Here is a 21,893-nt window from a genome sequence, read left to right as displayed (position 1 = left end):
TAAAATAGCCTATCAAAAAAGAAAAGCTGTATAATATCAGATACAGACATGGTCAATTTTTTCAATAACCGCTGTTTTAGGCACTCATGTAAAATACCATACAAGCTTTAGCAGGACTCACAGTGCAACTGTGAAGGTTACGTTTGGCCAGCCCTTGGTTATGAAGCCAAGACAAACCAGCCAATTGAAAAGAAAAAAAGAAAAAAAAAAGCATCTGTATCAAATGCAATTTGCATTAAATGAGGCTTGTCGCCTAAGAGTATACAGGAGCTGGGCAAGGGCTTGCACTTACAGCAGTCACCCATGGGATGTATGTACTTCGGCTGAAACCCAATTCTGACCTAGAGGAATGCAAGGAACCCTTGAAAGACTACTCTACGATACATAGAGATACATTCCGCAGAACAGGTTCTAACTAGTCAGTGTGCACCAAGCACGGCTATACAGGATCTGGAGGTTATAGTACAAGACCAATGGGGCCATAAATGCAGTATGGAAGATGTGTGACGGGTTGCACAAAGTGAGTGATCATCTGAATCTTGCTCTCGGATTCAGGCCAACAATGGCAAAAGGTCAGTGAATACCTCATATGCAGCAAGCTTTTCCACAACTCAGAACATATTAGCTTCAGCTCTCTAGCTGGTAGAAAACAACCTACAAATATGGTACATGCAAATGCAGGTGCTTTCTGAATTATCGAGCACCAAGTAAGCAGCATGTCAAGACCAACTTGTCTGGTTACTCAAACAGCCTGCGACTTTCCTACTTGACATAGCTCTTTGTCGGCATAATGAAGAAGCCTTCTGAGCCTTTGCAGCATATCACAATGAAAAGGCAGAGCAGTTCGCCTGTCCATATATGCTGGACTCACTGTCATCCATGAAAGTGCATGTAATTCGGTTGCTACATGCTCTAAAATTTGATGCATCTCAGATTCATTATCGCGCATCTCTGTGTTAAGGCTTCTAGGTTGCTTGCTGATATTGCCAGTCCTCCCTATTTTATCATGAACCGCGCAGTGACCACCATAGTAATCAACCAAACTGATAGAAAGCACTGAAGGCCACTCATCTTTAGCATAATTCCTCACAGCATCTCTCCTGATTGAGGGAACTGTCTTAGATACTACAAACCCAGTTGCAAGGGGAATGGCAAAACCTTTACTATGCAAGAGATGGGCAAGCGGAGGAGATTCAGCTGTGAGTGTTATGGGAAGTTGTAACGGCATTGGTGGAAGAAAGCGCATGCAAGGAGAAGGAATTAGCACATAAGATGATGATGTTGACCCAAGAGATCTCACAGGACCAAAGCCATCCAAAAAACCCCATGCTCCTGGTCCTCCGTTACCACCACTGCTGGCTGGGTTTCCTGCTGAACCTGCATAAGATAAATCGTCATAATGCTAGTGAAAATGGCAGGCAGCCTGGCACCTACCTTCTACCAGAGTACATTTGAGAGCCATGGAAATAACCAAAAAATGAAGACAATAAAAGTTGTGTTGATATTCTATAAATAATTACCAGAAATATCAGCAGAAAGAATGAGATGCAGAGAATGATCGATAGAAATTCCAACCAAACTTATGCTCTGAACCCAATGGAGTGCACCTCTGGAGGCATCCATCATAGTTTGACCAGGCAAAAGCTGCTTTCGCATACCAGTTTGGAGCATGCCACCTTTCATATAGCCAGGCGGTTTTGAATGACAGCTGTAGAGCGATGGGTTTGGCGAAGAAGGCAGTGTTCTTTCTTGAATCAAACTTAAATCCTGTTGCTGCAAGGGATTTCCATTGCTGCTTGCAGAGTTCCCATCTGGGACAGACTGGCGCAGTTGCAGTGGCCATTTTTTAATTTCACCTCCTCCAACTGCAAAGATGGCTTTCTGCCATTCTGTTCCAGACATGAGGTCAAACATACGCAAATGAGTGAGGCTTGGCCAAACATCGCCAAACAAGTCAGAAATTTAAAAGAACAAGGTACATGGAACAAAAGCCATATACCTTGGCACTCGAGCTCATAAAAGCAACCAATGCGGGAAATCACAATATCCCTTGGCTTTGGTCCGCTTGCTTCAGAAGAACCAAGTATCTGGCAACCCAACTGCAGAAGTTGAATAAATAGGTGCTGAAGACCTATTGTGTCTTGACGACTGCTGATTCCACCAAATGGAAATATGTGACTATCTAGTAGTTCTCCCCTGGAATCTGTCCATATGCAGACTAGCCAGCGCCAATCCTCAGTCCATCCATAGGAACAATGCAGGCTAGGCACCTTTTGATTGCTAGACCCTAGCATCTCTGTGCCCAATCCATCAAGAAGAGGATTTGATCCAATATCTGCACTTCCAGATGAACTGGGCATTTGCATGTATCCTCCACCAGCATCATCAACTGTAGATCTAGTCGACTCGGACACTGCATTAGCAGAGAAAAGAGACGCTGCTCCATGCTCCACAGAGCCAGCCTCTGACAGTATAAAAAGCGGTTCAAACAAGTAACTAGATTCTTCTTGAGGCACAGATTCACCTTGCCCTGTTGAGTCACAGTTTGGACCTAAGGCCCTTGATGGCAGCCAGGAACCATCCCAAGTGCCAGGCCTCAAGTTGCCATCTAGGCCACCCGATCCAGTTGTTCGAGATGTAATGCAGTCCTTCCAGACCCCAGGAACAGGAGAGGCAATTTGTGCCATTGTTGATTGAGGCCTATTCAAGAGTGCTGTAGATTGAACTACATCATGCGATGTAACTTTACGCTGGATCCTCCGGGCCTTGTTATACACGGTGAAGGCTATCTCTTTCAAAGTGACTTGCTCAGTTAGTGGTGGCCTATCAACCTTAAGAATCGTTTCTAATGTGACAATCTGCAAGACTAACTTTGAAATACTGAAGCCGGGCAGTGTTACAACGCTAGATACCAATGTTTCATCGACACTGGTTGACAAAGTTAGAGCCTTCTCAACTTGTGCATGTATTGAAGACCTCTTGTCTCTATCACATGAATGAATTACAGATCCAATGGAAGCAGATGATTCAATCAAAGTCCGAAGTACCGCTGTGCAGCTAGGAAATGGGCATACTATGTAAATTACCTGAGCAAACAACATTAAAGAAAAATGAGATGACAGTCGCATTCAGAATAATGGTTGTAGAGGTCAAAAAGAATAAGTGTTCACCCAGGATTCAGATTCATGATTACAGAGGCATAGGGGGTGTCACGGGCTTAGAAGCGAAGGCCCCCGTGACGAGGGGGATTGCTATTTCTTTACAGTAACGAGACCCAATGAGACGCAAGTGGACACCTACCCACCTGATCTGCCCACTTAACTAAACATTTTGTCCATATGTGTCAACTAGGTCCACATTCACGTGACATAACAATCCATAACAAGACTTGCTTTCAAAATTTCAAGCTAGCAGACACATAAGGCAAGTTTTCTTGTATTTTCCTGCTTAGAGAAAAACTCAATTCACATCTACATTTCTGATCTGGTGTTATCTTCTGATCAGTTGCTACAATAAATGGGGATATTGCGATGAGATTGATCATGTATTAAACAAAATCCTCTATTATATGAAGAGATCAGTATTGTTTCAATCTTTCTCTATCAATAGCACAATGTCAATGTGACACAATACTTATTGAAGCCATATTTATGTGGTTTAGAGTTGCATACATCTGCTCTACTGCTTGTTATGTGATTGTCTTTGATCCTCTCCTTCCATTCACAGTGTGGCAATACCAAAGCTGCAAGACAACTCCAGAGACTAATTGTTATGCCATGGAAGAGCCCCAAGTTGAGACCACGAATATATAGTTAATTCTTATTATTTGCTATAAAAATATGCTACTCTAGTTAAAGAAAGATATATCTCCAGCTTACCAAAGATTCAACAATCTTAGAAGTCTGATACATCATGGATGTGTTTAGCAAACTCATTGGATTGTTTCTGTAAATGAGAAGGGGTTGAACATGTGACTCTTGGGGCAGCTCCAACAGTCATATGAACTGTCCCATTTGCATAGAGAAAAGTGAAAAAATAAAAGAAAAACAAAAGTCAAAAATAAGGTACAAAAGAAGGTACAAAATATCATCCCATTAAGGGTTGATGCTTATTTAATGAAAAGACCGAAATACCCCTAATGGGTATTTTGGTTTATATATATATATATATATATATATATATATATATATATATATATATATATATATATATATATATATCTTAACAAATATAACTCTAATTTCAAGTAAAAAATTGAATAGTAAATTGTAACTTGTAATTCTAATTATAAGTCATAAATCAAAATATAACTCTAATTTCAAATGGTAAATAATAACTTACCTTCAAGTAGGTCTCTCCTTCTCTCTATACGGGTCAGCTTCTAGGTCTCTTCCTTTCTCTATACCACACAAGATGGGGAGAGACTTGTCCTGTTTATAGGTTTTCCTAACCTAGTGTGTTGCCACCACATCAACCATGTCTCAACCTTTGATTCATGTCCATAGACACCCAGCTATTTAAGTTATCTACATATCATTTGTTTTCACTCATATGTTGACACTCGATAAGCTTACAACTACTTGGTGTGTCTACCTGTTATCTTGCTACCTAGCTAGTTGAGTATTTGGGTTGGATTCTATTGAAACCAAACCAGTATATCCAAACCTATGTCACAGGGACTCGGCAAAACAGATGCCGCACCCGCGTCGACGCGACGCGGGATCGCGTGCGGGTGCGGCACCGGGTGCGGTCAACACGACCCTGGGTGCGGTCAATGCACCCAAGGTCATTTTTGTCCACAATTTTGGGCGAAAAAAAAATTCCCCCCGATGAAAAGGAGGAGGATTAGGGCAAAAAAAAAATTTGCCCTAATCTCTCCTCTCTCTCCCCCTGAGCTCGAACTCTCCCATCGCCGCCCCAGCTCCGCCGCCCCCAGCGCCGCCGCCCCCAGCGCCGCCTCCCAGGCTCCTCCTCTCGGCTCCTCCTCTCCTTTTGCAGGTATGTCTCTCACTCTCTTCTTGGGTCGGCTGGGGAGGGGCCGAGCACCCCCCCCCCTCTCTCGGTCTCTTGTTGGGTCGGCAGGGGAGGGGCTGAGCCTCCCCTGCTCCCTCGTTTTTCGGCACAGGAGTGGCCGAGCCCCTCCCCCATCTAGCTCTTTTTTTGGGTCGACAGGGGAGGGGCCGAGCCCCTCCCTTTTATGTTTTTCTTTTTTGGGTCGACAGGGGAGGGGCCGAGCCCCTCCCCTTTATGTTTTTCGTTTTTGGGTCGACAGGGGAGGGGTCGAGCCCCTCCCCTTTATGTTTTTCTTTTTTGGGTCGACAGGGGAGGGGCCGAGCCCCTCCCCTTTATGTTTTTCGTTTTTGGGTCGACAGGCCCCTCCCCTCTATGTTTTTCTTTTTTGGGTCGAGAAGGGAGGGGCCAAGCCCCTCCCCCATCTGTTTTTTTTTTTGGGGGGTCAACAGGGGAGGGGCCGAGCCCCATCTGTTTTTTTTCTTTGGGTCGACAGGGGGGCCCTCCCCCATCTATTTTTTTTTTGGGGTCGACAGGGCAGGGGCCGAGCCCCCCTCGCTCTCGCTCTCTTGTTGGGTTGGCAGGGGAGGGGCTGAGCCCCCCCTTCTCCCTGTGTTTTCGAATTGATTTGAAAATTGTAATGTATTTTTTTTGTGTTTTTAGGATAAAAATGACGGATAAAGGGAAAGGACTTGCGTCATCCTCATCCCAACATGTGAGTTCTGCTGCTAGTTTTGCTGATAGTTGCAGTGGGATTGATGATGTGGGGCCACTATGGATACATGTAGATAAACTTGCAAAAACTGGAGAAGGAGGTGGTGGAAACAAAAGATTTCGATGCAAGCTCTGCGAAAAAGATTTTGTTGGGTCTTACACAAGAGTGAAGGCTCATTTGTTGAAGATACCAGGACATGGCATTTCAGCTTGCAGAAAAGTTGATGAGGCAATGCGAAGGCAATACAAGAAAATACAAGAAGAATATGAGAAGAGAAAGGCAATGGCCGATTCTTCTGCAGTCAGTGTGTCATTTGCAAGCCACCAAGAAGATGCTGAAAAAAAAAAGAAAAGTCAATCTAGGAGGTAGAGGAACGATACAAGCAGCATTCAATACATATGGAAGAGAAGAATTGGATAAAAAAGTTGGGAGGTATTTTTATTCTGGTTCACTCCCATTTAATGCGGCTAGAAATCCTTACTGGAAGGATTTAGTAACATCCTTGGCAAATTGTAATTTGAGTGGTTATGTGCCTCCAAGTTCAAAAAAAATACGAACCACACTTCTTGCAGAAGAGAGGGCAAACGTGGAGAGGTTGCTAGAAATTAAAAAATATTCATGGGAGCAAAATGGAGTTTCCATTGTGTCTGATGGATGGACAGATATTCAAAGGCGTCAATTAATCAATTTCATTGCTTGTTCGCTTAGTGGCCCAATATTCTTGAAAGCAGTTGATGCATCTGGGGAATATAAAAATGCAGAGTATTTGAAGGGATTGTTTATAGAAGTGGGTGATCAGAAAGTGATACAAATCATTACAGACAACGCTCCGGTTTGTAAAATTGCAGCGTTGAGTTTGGAGAGTGAGTACCCTCATATTTTTTGGACTCCCTGTGTAGCATATGCAACCCCAAAGAAGAAGAAAATTCATAAGCATATGCTTTATGTTCATGAATGAAGATTTAGAAAGCAATGTCAAAAGCATTAGGAATTTTGTTGTTAACCACCATCGTGCTAATGCTATATTTAATAGGCATTCTGATTTGAAATTGTTGGTCGCTGAAACACGTTTTGTGTCCATCATTGTGATGATGAAGAGGATTAAAAGAGTGAAGAATGCTTTGATTAACATGGTGACTGATGAAAATTGAACATTCTATCGTGTTGATGATGATACGAAGGCTCAAGAAATTAAGAAATTCATTCTTGATGATGAGTTTTGGGACAGAGTGGTATACTTCCTTCAATTTACGCAACCTATTTGGGAAATGTTAAGAGAAGTTGATAAGGATGAGCCCATGCTTCACAGAGTTTATGAAATGTAGGATAATATGATTGAAAAAATACAAGCTATAGTTTTCATGCATGAAGAAAAAAATCCTGCATTGGATGATTCAGATTTTTTTAATCATATTCATTCAATTTTAGTCAGAAGATGGGATAAGAGCAACACTCCTTTGCATTGCATGGCACATTCTCTTAATCCAAAATATTATGCAAATAAGTGGCGGGCTGGTGGTATTGGTCGTGTCCATCCAAATTTAGACCCAAATGCTATCAAGACATAGAAATATGTGTATGACAAGACTTTTTCCAGAAGCATATCTTCTACATCGTCACACAAGAGTTTGGAAAATTTTCATCTTCGAGATTATATGCACCGGCATTATTCGCGAGAGAAGAAGATAATATAGATCCTATCACATGGTGGTCAACATTTGGATCAGAAACACCTCTTCTGCAACGTCTTGCATTAAGATTGCTATCGCAGCCTGCTAGTTCATCTTGTTGTGAAAGAAATTGGAGCACATATTCTCAAATCCACAACATGAAGAGAAATAAACTCACCAGCAAGCGTGCAGAGGATTTAGTATATGTTCATTCAAATCTTTGATTACTTTCGCGAAGCAATGATGAATACAGGTACTAATTTGCTCTCTTAGTTATTTGATTATTTCTTAGTTTTCATTTAAATATACTTGTATTGTATTTATCATTTTCAAATTGGGTTTATAATGCAGACAAGGAACATCCAAATTTTGGGATGTAAACCCAGAAGAGTGTGACTTCGAGGGAGAACATGAATTCAACGTAACAAACATGGATTTAGCTGAGCCCAGTATTCCTTCTAATGATGCATTTGATGATGAAGAAGAAAATTATTAGCATCCATTACTTCATCAGGATATACTTTGGTATGTAATTTAGTTCTTTTATGCAATACTTATTTGATTGATATTTAGGTCGATTTATGTAATTGCTTTACTTATTTGATTGATAATTTGATATTTAGGTTGATATACTGTGCATGCATGATGAATCATATTATGAGTTTATGACAATGTTTACTGTTAAATGTTAAACTGTTAAAACTTCAAAATTATATATATATATATATAATTTTTTTTTTACATTTTTGCCCCTGCCGCACCCCCGCACCCGGGTTTTTTGGAAGTGCCGAATCCCCGCACCCGCACCCGCACCCATGTGACATAGATCCAAACCTACACTTGTATCCAAAATGATAGATTCAATCCAAATCCATATCCGAAAATACTTAGGATCCAAAATATGTCAGATCTGGATCAAATAATTAATCATAATTGATTTTATTTTCCCCTTTATAGCCCTCTCCTATAGTACTTGGACAACTATGACCTTAGGTTTGACTTTTACAAGTGACCTAGGTTTGACTTTTACAAAAGACTTAAAATAGTCATCCCTTATAATTCTTGGACAACTATGACCTAACTTTCACTTTTACAAAAGACTAAGAATGGTCAGCCCTATCATTCCTGAACAATTATGACCTTGGTTTAGCTTTCAAAGGTGACATGAGTTTGACTTTTACAAAGAGCCTTAGAATAGTCATCCCTTATAATTTTTTGACAATTATGACCTTGGTTTGACTTTCACAGGTGACCCAAAATTGATTTTTACCAAAAGAATTAGAATAGCCATCCCTTATAATTCTTGAACAATTATCACCTTGGTTTAACTTTCACAAATGACCTAGGTTTGACCTTTTAAGATTAGAATTACATTTCTCCCCTACTAAAAAAGAATTTTAGTCTGTTGAGAATGGTTTGGTTATGTTATTAAAGAAGTTGTTTAGAATTATTTTATTCATAAGCCTGTTTTACTAATTTTGAAAGAAGAGAAGGACTTGGATGTAATTTTTATTATTTTGGCTAATGTCTATTTAAGTAAGAGATTAGACCTAATGAAAAATAATGATTCCTTCTCTCTTCTCTCTATCTCTTGTGTCTTCTCCAACATGGTATCAGAGCAATGTCCGGTCTTGGGTGCCTGAGATCTCATCGGATCGTCATCCAGCCTCGTCTTCCTTCGAGTAACATCTCATCAGATCGTCAGGAGAAGAACAGCATCTTATCGTCCCTCTGCTGATCTGTGTTTTGTTCCTCTCAGTGAAGATCAGATCTGTCGTCTGACCTAGTCACGACTATGAAGATCAAACTAGCTGTCATGACTCAGAACTGAAGTCAGATCTGATTGGTGTAATGAAGACCCAGTGGTCGTGGGTGCCAAATCTCACCGTATACATGGTGAAGACCTGAAATTAAAACAAAAAGGGGGAGAAATCAGATCGTATTCAAATCTGATATTTTCTGTCGTAGTTGAAGTCGTCGGTTGTCAGATCTTATTCAGATCTGAATTTTTTTCTCTGTCACAGATTTTCAGTCGTGGTTGAAGTCGTCAGCTGCTGTCTAGACGTGATCAGATTGATCAGTGTGGAAGCATGGCAGACTTCCAAAGTACTGATTACAAGCTTGAAACCATGGAGAATATAAAGTGTTTGCCAACCCTTTCTCTTATGAGTTGTCTGTAAAATTGAATGAGACAAGTTACACAAGATGGTCTTGTACTTTTATGATGTCAATTTCTGGACATCGTAGAAAACATATTCTGTTAGAATCTGAACCAAAAGAAATGACAGGAAAGTATGCTACCTGGGAAGATTATAATGATATTGTTATGTCATGGATTATGAATAGTGTAGAGCCTCATATTGCAGATAGGTTGATTTATTATACGACAACAAAATAGGTGTGAGATAATCTTCGTGATACGCAATCACAAGAAACTAATGTGAGCCGTATCCTTTAAATTGAGTAGGAGATATATAAATTGCAGCAAGGAGATCAGTCCTTGGCTCAGTATTATGCATCAGTTAAGGCTGCGTTTGAGAAACTTAATGCTCATAGACCTCTATGTTGTTCTAAACAAAAGGAGCATAAAAAACAGACCATGGTTGATAGATTTTTCATAGGATTGTCATCCGAATACTCAGTGGCTAAGGTTCAAATGTTGACCTGGTCCGATGTTCTCACTCTTGCTCATGCATACAATGTAACGACCCCAACTCATACCCCTTGAAAATGCAAAAAAAAAAAAATTTACAAGTACAGAAACAATCCCAGAAACCCAGGACCTTTACCGTTCCACTCCCAATTGGATAACCAAACACACCACAATAGAGCTTACATTTATCATCCCAAACCATAGTATTTATTAATGATGAAAGAAAGAGTATCTAACAATAATGGCAAAAGACGTATCAGAGTTATTTTAAATGACATAAAAGTAAATAACGAAAAACTGAGCCACACTGTCCCTTTGTGAACTCTCCCAGAAACCAGTCACTTCACTGCTCACCTGCAACTGCGAAAAACCATAAAAGTAGGGTGTCAGAACTGAAATCCTGAGCACAAGTGCTTCTAATGAAACAAGTGAGCATAACGAATACAAATAAGATTTCATGCAATGATTTAGAGGGAAGCAATTATGACAACTTCATAACTTCAATTAAGTATCCATGCAATAGAAAATAATTTATCAGTATGAAAAATCATTAAACAACAGCATGAATCACAATTTAAGTAAGCAAGACATTAGAGATTAAACACCATGCATCCACCAACGTGTAACAATTAAGGGAACAGATACTATATGCATGTTCTAATGCATAGCAGGAATGTGCATGATTTATGTGCCATGCATGAACATTTTATTATCTTTTATTAAAGTTTCTTTTTCCATATACATACTCTATTAAATGCATATAATTTAAGTTCCTTTTTTTAATTACTGTTGCCCACGGATACACCAAACGGGTAAAATCCCCGAGGTCAAGTTAGGCTCTCAGGGTAGATTAACACACAATTTGTATTTTATTACTGGGTTTCAAACTTAGCCCTCGACCGATATCAGGAAACAACACCGTCCATCGAAACATTAGACCTCCACATCTAATGTCGGGGACACAAGGGACACCCCACGCCCACAAGTGTCACTTCCTTGGTACCAAAACAACAGTTGTGTCAAACACACCACCCCCAGGTCAAGTGGTGGACTCTCCCTAAAACTGTGGTCAGGAGAAAGAACCACAATATTGGGTTCAGGGGACAAAATAAAGCACACGAAGTTTTTTGTATCCTCACAGTCTCCTCAAGACCGGATCTCTAAGATCCCTATTCTCCAGATGGGAGATCCCATAACATATATTACACTGTCCTTATTCATTATCTTTTTATTAAACGCCAATTATTGAGTTTTGCAATTCAGCATGCAGAAACAAGGCAAAAGCTTGCATCTACCCCCGCGAGAACCATCACGGAACTCCCGCCCGTGGAAACACATAGAACAGTGCAATATAGTGCAATAAAAATAAATATGATTTTTGCAATGCATTTAAACAATTAAAGAAAGAGCAATCAAAGCTCAAGGCTCTCCAGACCTGTGATGATTCATTGACTATCGATACATCATACGCAAAAAACATAACTTACAATGTATGCAAGGATGTCAACATGCTTCCAAATGCATATTTATATATGTCAATTTAACCATGTGCATGATATGTCACATTCATATGCATGTGTTCGCCATTCATGTGCATGTGCCTTTACGAAATCATTCCACATAAATGCATTCACTCATGAATCATCTCAATTGGGACAAGTGAACAACTCATGCATTTATGTATATGCGAAAACACACATCAATGCATGTACGCACATGCATTTGAAACAAACTTCATATAGTATGATGCTTAAGCACGTCACATCAAGTCAAAGCATATAAATAATTTCAAATCTTGACATGTCTCTAGAACCAAAAATACATGCACACCACACATTCTGAAAATTTATATGTACATTCAGAAATTCAAACATATATCATGTGTAAGCCACAAAATATTAATAAGCATGTCTTTGTTCAATTTGGATGCATACTCAAGTCAAATGCATACTTTTATTCTTGAACCAGTTTCAATTAAAATATGTGAACACACACGCCATGAGGTACGTGCCAAAATACATCAATTCCCTATATGCATATGCATATGCAAGCAACCTTGCACTAATGTCTTAATCAAGCATAACATATCGGTTCTAAGCACAAGAGAAATATCATTCTTTCCTTGATTCACCTCTAGCAAAACATGCATACAAGTATATAAGCATGCGAGTGCAATAACAATAAACTCTCATGATCCATGTTTTCAATACAAGCATGTCCATACATTCACATGCGTAGAAAAAAAAACTAAATCTTTAACACATGTAAACCAGGGGATAACATGAACACTTTTCATATGAGAATTTGTATATAGCCATATGCAATTTGATGAATCAATGAACTTGAAAACAATTTTGCAAACCTAATCGTCACCTAAGCATTGATCTTAACTGTGCCTAAAAAAATCAGTTTTATAAGCATCGATCAAGTCTTTCAAACTATATCAAGCATGAACCCAATTCAAGAACAGAAAACGCAGATTAAGGTATGTATATACGAGCATAAATCATGATCATAACAAACAGAAATAAATCTCGATCATAACCCAATATGAGTCCATTTTTGTATAAAAAACCATGTGTAAAGAACCGAAAACACCCGTATAAAAGAGGATATATGGATCCTCATCCATGTGATCTAGAGTGAACACATAGATTCACTCTTTAACCATGGATTTGCACTAAATATTGCATGGAAATAGAATTGATATTCGATTTCTCACATGAATCAGAAGAAAGAACACGTACCTTTGATAAAAATCGAAAAATAGAGAAGACTGATAGTGGAACAAGGGTTGTTTGAGAAGAGGAACCCTCTTCTTCTTCCTCATTCCCTCTCTTTTCCCTACCTCGGGAGGTTGCATCGTTGCGCGTGCGTACGATTGTAGGTGATGTAAGACATGGACAGAGGGGCACGAGCGGGATCCGTCGTGTGAACTGCAAACAAACAAACGTGATTATTAAAATGCAAAAAGCGTTGACTGCATTGGGGTCGACCCTATGAAGTGGAAAAGGGTGGGTCAGGGTGCGACCCCTTTACCGAAAAAGGGGATAGGGGCGCAGCCCCTGCCCACGGTCCTCGACAGCAGTGTGAGGGGGCACGGTGCAGCCCTTGCCCGCCTGCCTGCTCGAAAGTAGAGAAGAAAAAAAAGGGCAGGGGCACAACCCCTACCTGCCGGCCTGACGGAAAGGAGGGGTGAGCCCCTACCGATCAAATGGATCGGCAGGCTAACCTCTGCAGGAGCGACAGTCGGCAGGGGCGAAACCCCCTGTCTGAGATTATACAGTGAGGCAGGAAAACGAATGGCAGGGGGCACGCCCCCTGCCAGAAGAGACAGTCGACAAGGCAAAAGCCCCTGCCGTAAATAATGACAGTCGACAAGGGTTTGGCCCCTGCCGAGGAAGACACTCGGCAGGGGCGAACCCCCTGCCAGAAAAGGCAATCGGCAGGAGCAAATCCCCCACCAAAAAACCCGTCGACTACCGGAACACAGTTGGCAGGGGCAAAGCCCCTATCGGGAATATAGTGGTCGACAGGGGCTTTGCCCCTGCCGGGAAAATAGCAGTCAGCAGGAGCGTTGCCCCTGGCGAAAAAAACACAGTCGGCAGGGGCGAAGCCTTTGCCTACAAAAGCTCAAGCGATAGGGAGAGAGAGGGCACAACAGGAGTCGTCGGCCTCTTGCCAGCCCTCCGGCAACAAGAGAGGGGGAAGGAAAACAGAGGGAAAGATAAATCAGAGGGAGAAAGAGAAGAAGACAGAGGTAGAGAGAGATAGTGTCTTACCTGCGAGGGCTGACGTCGCTGCTCGGAGGAGCAGCAGGGTGGGCATCGTCGAGGTACGCTGGACGGGAGGGGGGTCGGTGGTGTTGTCGATGACTTTCGCGGGGAGGCGAAAGAGGGAAACGAGAGAGAAGGCGCAGGCGAGAGGGCCTTTCAAGTGAGAGGCCCCTCGCCCCTGCATCGAGTGTTATAACCCTAATGGGTTATCGGATCTGGGGTGGATCCGGATCCGGATCCAACCGAGGTCCGAAAAGATTTTTTTCCTCAAAAACTTTGGTTTTACATACAATCGCTTGAGTAGGCTTGCTATCTCTCTCACACAGTCCCAACCTGAATCTCAAGCTTCTGATCTAGTTACCCCTTCAGGTTATGGACGAGACATCTTGATGAACACGAGAGGAAGAGTTCGTGGTCGAGGCACGGAAGGTAGAAGTAAACTTCAATGCACTTATTGTGGGAAGTCTAGGCACTTGGAAGACCAATGGGATAAACATGGTCGGCCTCCTGTTCCACCTCCTAAGTCGAATGTTCCTAAGGCTCATGTTATACAATTTGAGACAGAAAAGATGGCCAATCCCCTTACTGACTCCATCACTCTTAGCCATGCCGAATATGAGGAACTAGTATCACATCGATTGTCTAGCTCGAGCTCTCTGTCACCTATAGCTGGTGTTGCATGTTCCGCAAGTGATAGCTCGTCTCATCAAGGTAGTAGATAGATTATTGATTCAGGAGCCTCCAGACATCTATGTGGAAATTTTCAAAAATTTTCAGAATTAAAGATTAGTCCTGCACATCATAATGTTGTATTAGCTTATAGGAGTTCCTCTCCCGTTGTGGGCCAAGGAAATATCCCTATATCTCCTTCCCTAAGACTAACAAATGTCTTTCATGTTCCTGTTTTTCCCCAGAATTTATTGTCCGTTAATCGAATTACTAAGGAACTAAGCTGTAGGGTGATTTTTTATCCTATGCATTGTTATTTTCAGGACTTGCTGACAGGGAAGAACATTGGTGGAGGCTACGAGGAAAGTGATGTCTACTATTTACATCAGCCAGTGGGATCCATCCATTCAGTAGTTGAGTCCTCCACTAGTCCTCTTCAGTGGCATAGCCGACTCGGGCATCCCTCGTTGTCAAAGCTTCGTAGAGTTATTCCTCAGATTCTATCTACAGTGTCCTTTCAGTGTGAAGCATGTCAACTGGGCAAGCATCTCAGGAGTTCTTTTCAGTCTAATCAGAGTCAGTCAAGTCATAGAGTGTTTGAACTTCTTGATGCTGATGTATGTGGACCCATTAGACTTCCTAGCAAGTCCCAGTGTCGTTATTATCTTGTTATTGTCGATGACTTTTCCAAGTTGTCCAGGGTGTTTCTAATAAAAGAAAAATCTGAAGTCTCAAATATTTTGAAATCTTTGATTATTGAAATAAAAACTCAATTTGATTCTTTTGTCAGGATTGTCCGTACAGATAATGCTCTCGAGTTCAAAACCAAGGAATTGTTGCAATTTTATCGAGATTGTGGAATCCAACCCCAAACCTCCTATGCTTATACTTCTCAACAAAATGGGGTAGTTGAGAGAAAACATAGGCATCTATTGGATATAACTCGTACCCTAATGATACAAGCTAATGTTCTTGCATCATATTGGGGTGATGTGATTGTTACTACGTGTTATTTGATTAACCGCATGCCTTCAACCTCCTTGGATAAATAAATTCCATTTCAAATCTTGTATCCAAGTGCCCCACTTTTCCTTGTTCCTCCTAAAGTTTTCGAGTGTGTTTGTTTTGTTCACAAACTTGGACCTAACCGTGACAAACTGACCGCTCAAGCTACCAAGTTTATTTTTATTGGATATCCCAAAAATCAAAAGGGATATCGATGTTACGATCCTATATCCTGTCGGGAGTATGTTAGTGTAGATGTATCTTTCTTCGAGTCTATCTCATACTACTCAAGCACTGCTTCCAAGTTACATATACTTTTCCTCTTCCGGTTCCACCTGTTCCTTTAGAATCTATTTATCCTCCTCTGTTGGATCAAACTCACTCTTTCTCAAGGTTTCATGATCCTCCTCTGGTATATGTTCGTAGGCCACTACCTGACTCAGCACTTCCATCATCATCTTCTCCAGAGGTAAGTGATTCTGACAACATTGATGTTCTTGTTGATGATGACGGACCTATTGCATTAAGAAAAGGGAAAAGATTGTGCACTTTACACCCTATCTCTTAGTATGTCAGAGACGCTAGACTTGGGGGTCAGATAGGACTTTTATTTTTGCATTGTCGACTGCTATTGTTCTCCTTAATCATCAGCAAGCCCTGTTGGATCACAAATGGAAACAAGCCATGCAAGATGAAATAGATGCCCCACATTCCAGGCAAACATGGGACTTAGTTGATCCTCTATCAAACATAGATATTGTTGGATGTAAGTGGGTCTATACTATCAAGTATAATTCAGATGACTCAATTGAGAGATACAAGGCCAGGTTGGTAGCCAAAGGTTATACTCAGACGTATGGAGTTGATTTCTTTGAGACGCTATCTCCAGTGGCGAGGCGGGGAACTATTCGCCTTGTCATTTCTATAGTAGTACATCATGGATGGAGTCTATCTCAACTAAGAAAAGCGAGATAGTGTGCAAACTAAGAAAAGCGAAAAAATGCCTTTTGTATGGGGATCTATCTGAAACGGTTTATATGCAACAACTGTTAGAAAGTGACTTTGAATACTTTAGGTTCGATAATGAACCCATACACATGCACATTAAGTGCGAATAAACCCACTCAAAAAAAACAACACAAGCACATCATGTGCTAATACATAAACCCATAAAAGGGGTAAATATGACATAAAGTCATAAGTTGAGTATTATTGAAGAAATAAGAAGAAGAGGGTAAAAAACCCTATACAATGGAGCATAAGCTCCTCCAAGGAGTAAGAAAATACAAGGAGGGAGACCCCTATTTATAACACAAGAGAGGAGCCACAAAGGGGGCTCCCAAAGGAGTCGTTGAGAGCCCCCAACGGTCACATTTGTGACCGTTGGGGGCTCCCCCCCCAACGACTCTTTGGGGAGCCTCCCTAGGTGGCGCAAACCCAAAAAAAGGAGAAAAATAAAAAAATAAAAAATAAAATTAAATTACAAACATATTCTGAATGGAATTTGCGTAAAACTATGAAATGTATAAACTACCCCTATGCTTATAAATAGAGAAATATATATTTTATATATATAATTAGGATAATACATATGCATATATACAATATATGAATATGTATTATCCTTTATATATATAAAATATATATAATATTACAAAGGTTGAATGATACATTTTAACACCCCCCCTCAAACTTTGCGTGGGGGAACGAATAGATTGAAGAAAGCAAGAGGAAGAATCTCAAGGCTTCAAGAGTCTTCAGTCTGAATGCCATTGAAAATGCAAATGTCTTCCTCCAACGTCTTTAACGATGAGCACCTTCCATGATCTATCCAAGGTACTTCCTTTTCCACTTATCTTCAAGATCCTGTGGAACAACAACAAAGAACAAGTAAAAAATATCTTTGCACTTTACTCAAATGGAATATTCCTAACAAGGTGCAAAATTATATTTATGCAAGATCACATGATAAAATAATTACTTTAGCATGAGGAAAATTTAGAAAAATCAAGATTTCAAAATCATATATCATGTTAAATGGTGAGCTGAAGCAAATTATGCGGAAATGAATTGCAAGAATGCATAATGCATTCATAAGGTCTAACATTGGACAAACATAACCCCATAATGGGGAATAACACAATGGTCCCCTAAGGGACACCACAGTAAGCCTACGAAGAGGCATAAGTTACATATGCTTTATTGAATGAGATCCTAAAAGGCCATAAAGAGCATATGCATATATTATCATGAAATGAATTAATACTTAAAGGAATCATTAATGAACATGCTTCAAACATGTAATGAAGTGCCAAACAAGAGAAACGAAGTCTCCAAGCATACTTTAGACAAAATAAACGCAAGAGTTCACAAGGTTTTAAATCCATTTACGAGGCAAAACGAAGAGTGTTATTTGAGTAGAGAATCTTACCCATTTAGGAAAATCTCACTCAATTGACAAAAACACATTTTGCATACAAAAGTGGCCAAAGAACCATAAGCACTTAATATATAGATTAAATGCCAAAAAAATCAACTTGATTTTTAAAATATGCATATCAAAAATATGATTCACTTGAATATCTTAAAACACAAGTCATGAATGAAATTTTGCAAATTTCAACAATAGTTCATCCATTACAAACCACTACCTCATTAGTCCTCCAAAACCCATAAATCAAGTGTATAAGCTACCAGATCAAGAATATAAATATAATGTCATTAAATGCCAAAGACACACACAAAGGTGTGCAAAAGAACCTCTTGTCTACATATAATAATACTTGAAATGAGTGCATCTACGACAACAACAAAAGAATACACGCCAATATGGACCAAAAGCATCTCTTGTCTACGTAAAAATACACTCAAAACCAAGTATGTTCAGCTACTAGAACAAGAATAACAAGCCAACCATGGGCTAAAACACAATACATATCTTGTCTACATAAGATGGCACTTGAAATGAGTGAAATAAGCCAACCATGGGCATACATCTCAGCGATAAGAACAAGGACACAAACGCCAACATGGACTAAAATCACACACCATGGTGTGAATCAACGTGCCTTTGTAAAAGTATCTTCAACAAGATACTTTAGTTGATAACACAATAACCTTGAAAATAAATGTGTGAACATACACACTCAAGAACACTTGTGCACAACAAGCACAACACACCGAATCACAAATGTGCAATTGCACTCATAAAATTCATAAACAACTAAAGAGGTTGGGCTATAATCCCAAATCCCTAAGGGAAATACAAGAGGAGCTGCCCATATATATAGGGCTTTGGAGGAGGCCTTGGGAGGGGCTCCACATAGTCGTTGGAGCCCCTCCAACGGTCACAAATGTGACCGTTGGAGGAGTCCAACGACTAGTGGGTTGGGCCCCTCCCAATGCATGTACAATGCATTAAATGCAAAAGCAAAAATAAATAAAGAAAAAGAAAAAAGAAAATACAAAAAAAACATATTCTCGAAAAAGAATATGTGTAAAATTCCTAAACTACCCTTACTATGACTATATATATTTTATATATATAATTGGTAAATACATATACATGTATATGTATTACCTTATATATATAAAATATATATACGAAATTACAAGTTTGATTACATAATTTAACACCCCCCCTCAAACTTAGGGCAAGATGACCGATAGTTTGCCAAGAAGGAAGTTGAACCGCGGAGCGCACAAGGCTTTAGTAAAGAAATCTGCCAACTGATATTCGGACGTGACATAAGGAAGATCGATAACTCCTCGGAGATATGCTTCACGAACATAGTGACAGTCTATTTCGATGTGTTTAGTCCGCTCATGAAAGGTGTGGTTCTTTGCAATGTAGATTGCACTTTTGTTGTCGCAGCATAGCTTGGTGGGTCCTTCAATTTTGATCCCCATGTCTTCTAGCAGTTGGTGAATCCAAACAATCTCCATGGTAGTAGTGGCCATGGCACGATATTCAGCTTCAGTTGAGGAGAGCGACACCTTTTGTTGCTTCTTGCATCTCCACGAAATTAGTGAGTCTCCTAAGAACACACAAAAACCAGTGGTGGAGTGACGGTTATTTGGGTCACCTCCCCAATCTGAGTCAGTATAAGCAATCAATTTTAAGTCAGAGGAAGAGGACAGAAAAACTCCCTTATTTAGAGTACCCTTGATGTATCTTACGACCCGTAAGATGACACTCATGTGAACGGATGTAGGCGCATGCTGAAACTGACTTGCAGTATGGACTGCATGGGATATATCTGGTCTGGTAATACTCAGATACATCAGAGATCCTACAAGCTGTCTGTTGGGTGTAGGATCCAACAGGGGAACTCCATCATCAATTTTCATCTTTGCTCCTACTACCGCAGGAGTTTCACACAGCTTCTCATCTATAATACCTGACCTGTCAATGATCTCAGAAGCAAGCTTAGTTTGAGATAAGAAATATCCTCTAAGAGAGTATGCCACTTCAATTCCCAAAAAATAAGTTAAAAAACCCAAGTCAGACATTTCAAATTTATCTTTTAAGATAGATTTTATACTTTTAACCCCGTTATAATCACTCCCAGTGATGAGCATGTCATCAACATACAGAAGTAAAATTACAATCCTTGCATTGGATTTTCTAACAAATAGAGCAGTGTCAGTAAAACAAGAGGAAAAACCATTCTCAATCATAACAGAGTTAAATCTATCATACCAAGCCTTGGGAGCTTGTTTAAGGCCATAGAGTGCTTTCTGAAGACGAAGCACCTTTCCCTTAGGAGTCTCCATTCCAGGAGGAGCATCCATGTAGACTTCTTCGCTTAAATCGCCATTTAAAAAGGCATTTTTCACATCCATTTGATAGATGTTCCATTTGTTGATAGAGGCAACGGTTATAAGACATCGAACAGTGACCATACGAGCTTCAGGAGCAAAAGTTTCTTCATAGTCAATACCATATTCTTGACTATATCCTTTTGCAACCAAGCGAGTTTTATACCTTTCAAGGGATCCATCACTTTTAGTTTTTACTTTGAAAACCCATCTGCACCCTATTGTTTTCTTGCCTTTAGGAAGATTTTGGAATTCCCAGGTTTTGGCTCTTCTCAGAGCCTCAAGTTCATTGTCCATGGCATTAATCCATTCAGGGCATTTACGTGCTTCTTCAAAATTTCTAGGTTCTATATAAGAGTGGATGGCACTAAGGCAGGCTCTATATCTTGGTGAGAAAGAGTCATAGGAAATGAACCTAGAAGGAGGCCTTCTACTTCTCTCAGTTCTACGAGGGATCACTTCATTCTGAGAAGCACTGGGACTGGCATCATTATATCTGTCAAGAGCACTCCTAAAGTTGTTTTGATCTCTATGAGAGTAGGTGATAGGGTCTCTAGGTAATTCAATAGGTTGATGTGACGAAGGAGACAAGGAGATGTTTTCCTCGGTTTCAAGTTCATTTGGGTTACTTTGATCTGACTCATTATCACTAGTATCATCGTCCTTATTCAATAAATCAAATAAGAAAGAATAATCCATATTTTCATTATGGGGGTCACAACGTTCAAATCCACTAACATTTTCCAAAAAACTCACGTTTCTGGAAACATACAATTTATCACTTTTGATATCATAACAACGAAACCCCTTTTGGGTTTCAGAATAGCCAAGAAAGGCACAAGGAATGGCTTTTGGAGAAAGTTTGTCATTCTTATCAGTAAGAACAAAACACTTACACCCAAAGACCCTTAACCTGCTATAATCAGGTTCCTTATCATACAGTTTTTCAAAGGGAGAAATTTTGTTTAAATTTTTCGATGGAAGTCGGTTTATGAGATAGACAGAGGTAAGGGCTGCCTCAGCCCAAAGATTTTTTGGAATGTTTTGAGAAATGAGCAAAGTCCTAGTTGTTTCAATGATGTGCCTGTGCTTTCGTTCGGCTAACCCATTTTGTTGAGGGGTTTTCGGACATGATTTTTGGTGAAGAATTCCAAAATTTTCAAGATAACTCTTAAATTCATTTGAGAGGTATTCTCCTCCAGAGTCAGACCTAAAGATTTTTAAACATCCATTGAATTGATTTGAAATCATCATGTGAAAATTTTTAAAGGTTGAAAAAACTTCATGTTTATGTTTAAGGAAATAGATCCAACAAAACCTAGTATAGTCATCCACAAAGATCACATAATATGAAAAACCTCCTTTTGACATTACCGGAGCCGGTCCCCATACATCGGAATGGACAATTTCAAATGGTTTTGTCGTAAACATGGATCTTTGAGGAAAAGGCAGACATTTCATTTTCCCAAGAATGCATTCATTACACAAAAAGTCATTTTTACAAAGATGTTTAACAAAAGGCAAATACGAGATTTTAACAATATTGGGATGACCCAATCTCTTATGCCATACAT

At 40.0% G+C, this 21,893-nt stretch overlaps 1 protein-coding gene across 2 annotated transcripts in view; it reads right to left on the bottom strand.

The window, feature by feature from the left end:
* Window positions 1–215: 215 nt before the first annotated feature.
* Window positions 216–21,893, bottom strand: part of LOC149845409 (mediator of RNA polymerase II transcription subunit 13-like) — a 154,299-nt gene continuing 132,621 nt past the window's right edge. For both annotated transcript variants that reach the window (XM_089995739.1, XM_089995740.1), the window contains 3 exons: window positions 2,000–3,086; window positions 1,521–1,889; window positions 216–1,377 (listed from right to left, as the gene is read on the bottom strand). In XM_089995739.1, coding sequence (XP_089851865.1) covers window positions 743–1,377; window positions 1,521–1,889; window positions 2,000–3,086 — 2,091 coding nt within the window. In that variant the 3' untranslated portion in view covers window positions 216–742. The remainder of the gene's footprint in view (window positions 1,378–1,520; window positions 1,890–1,999; window positions 3,087–21,893) is intronic.

This window comes from Nuphar pumila, chromosome 2 (assembly GCF_984573655.1).
Source record: "Nuphar pumila chromosome 2, dmNupPumi1.hap1.1, whole genome shotgun sequence".
NCBI lineage: Eukaryota > Viridiplantae > Streptophyta > Magnoliopsida > Nymphaeales > Nymphaeaceae > Nuphar > Nuphar pumila.
Note: the sequence above shows the minus strand (reverse complement) of the source record. Positions and strands in the feature narration are given on the sequence as shown.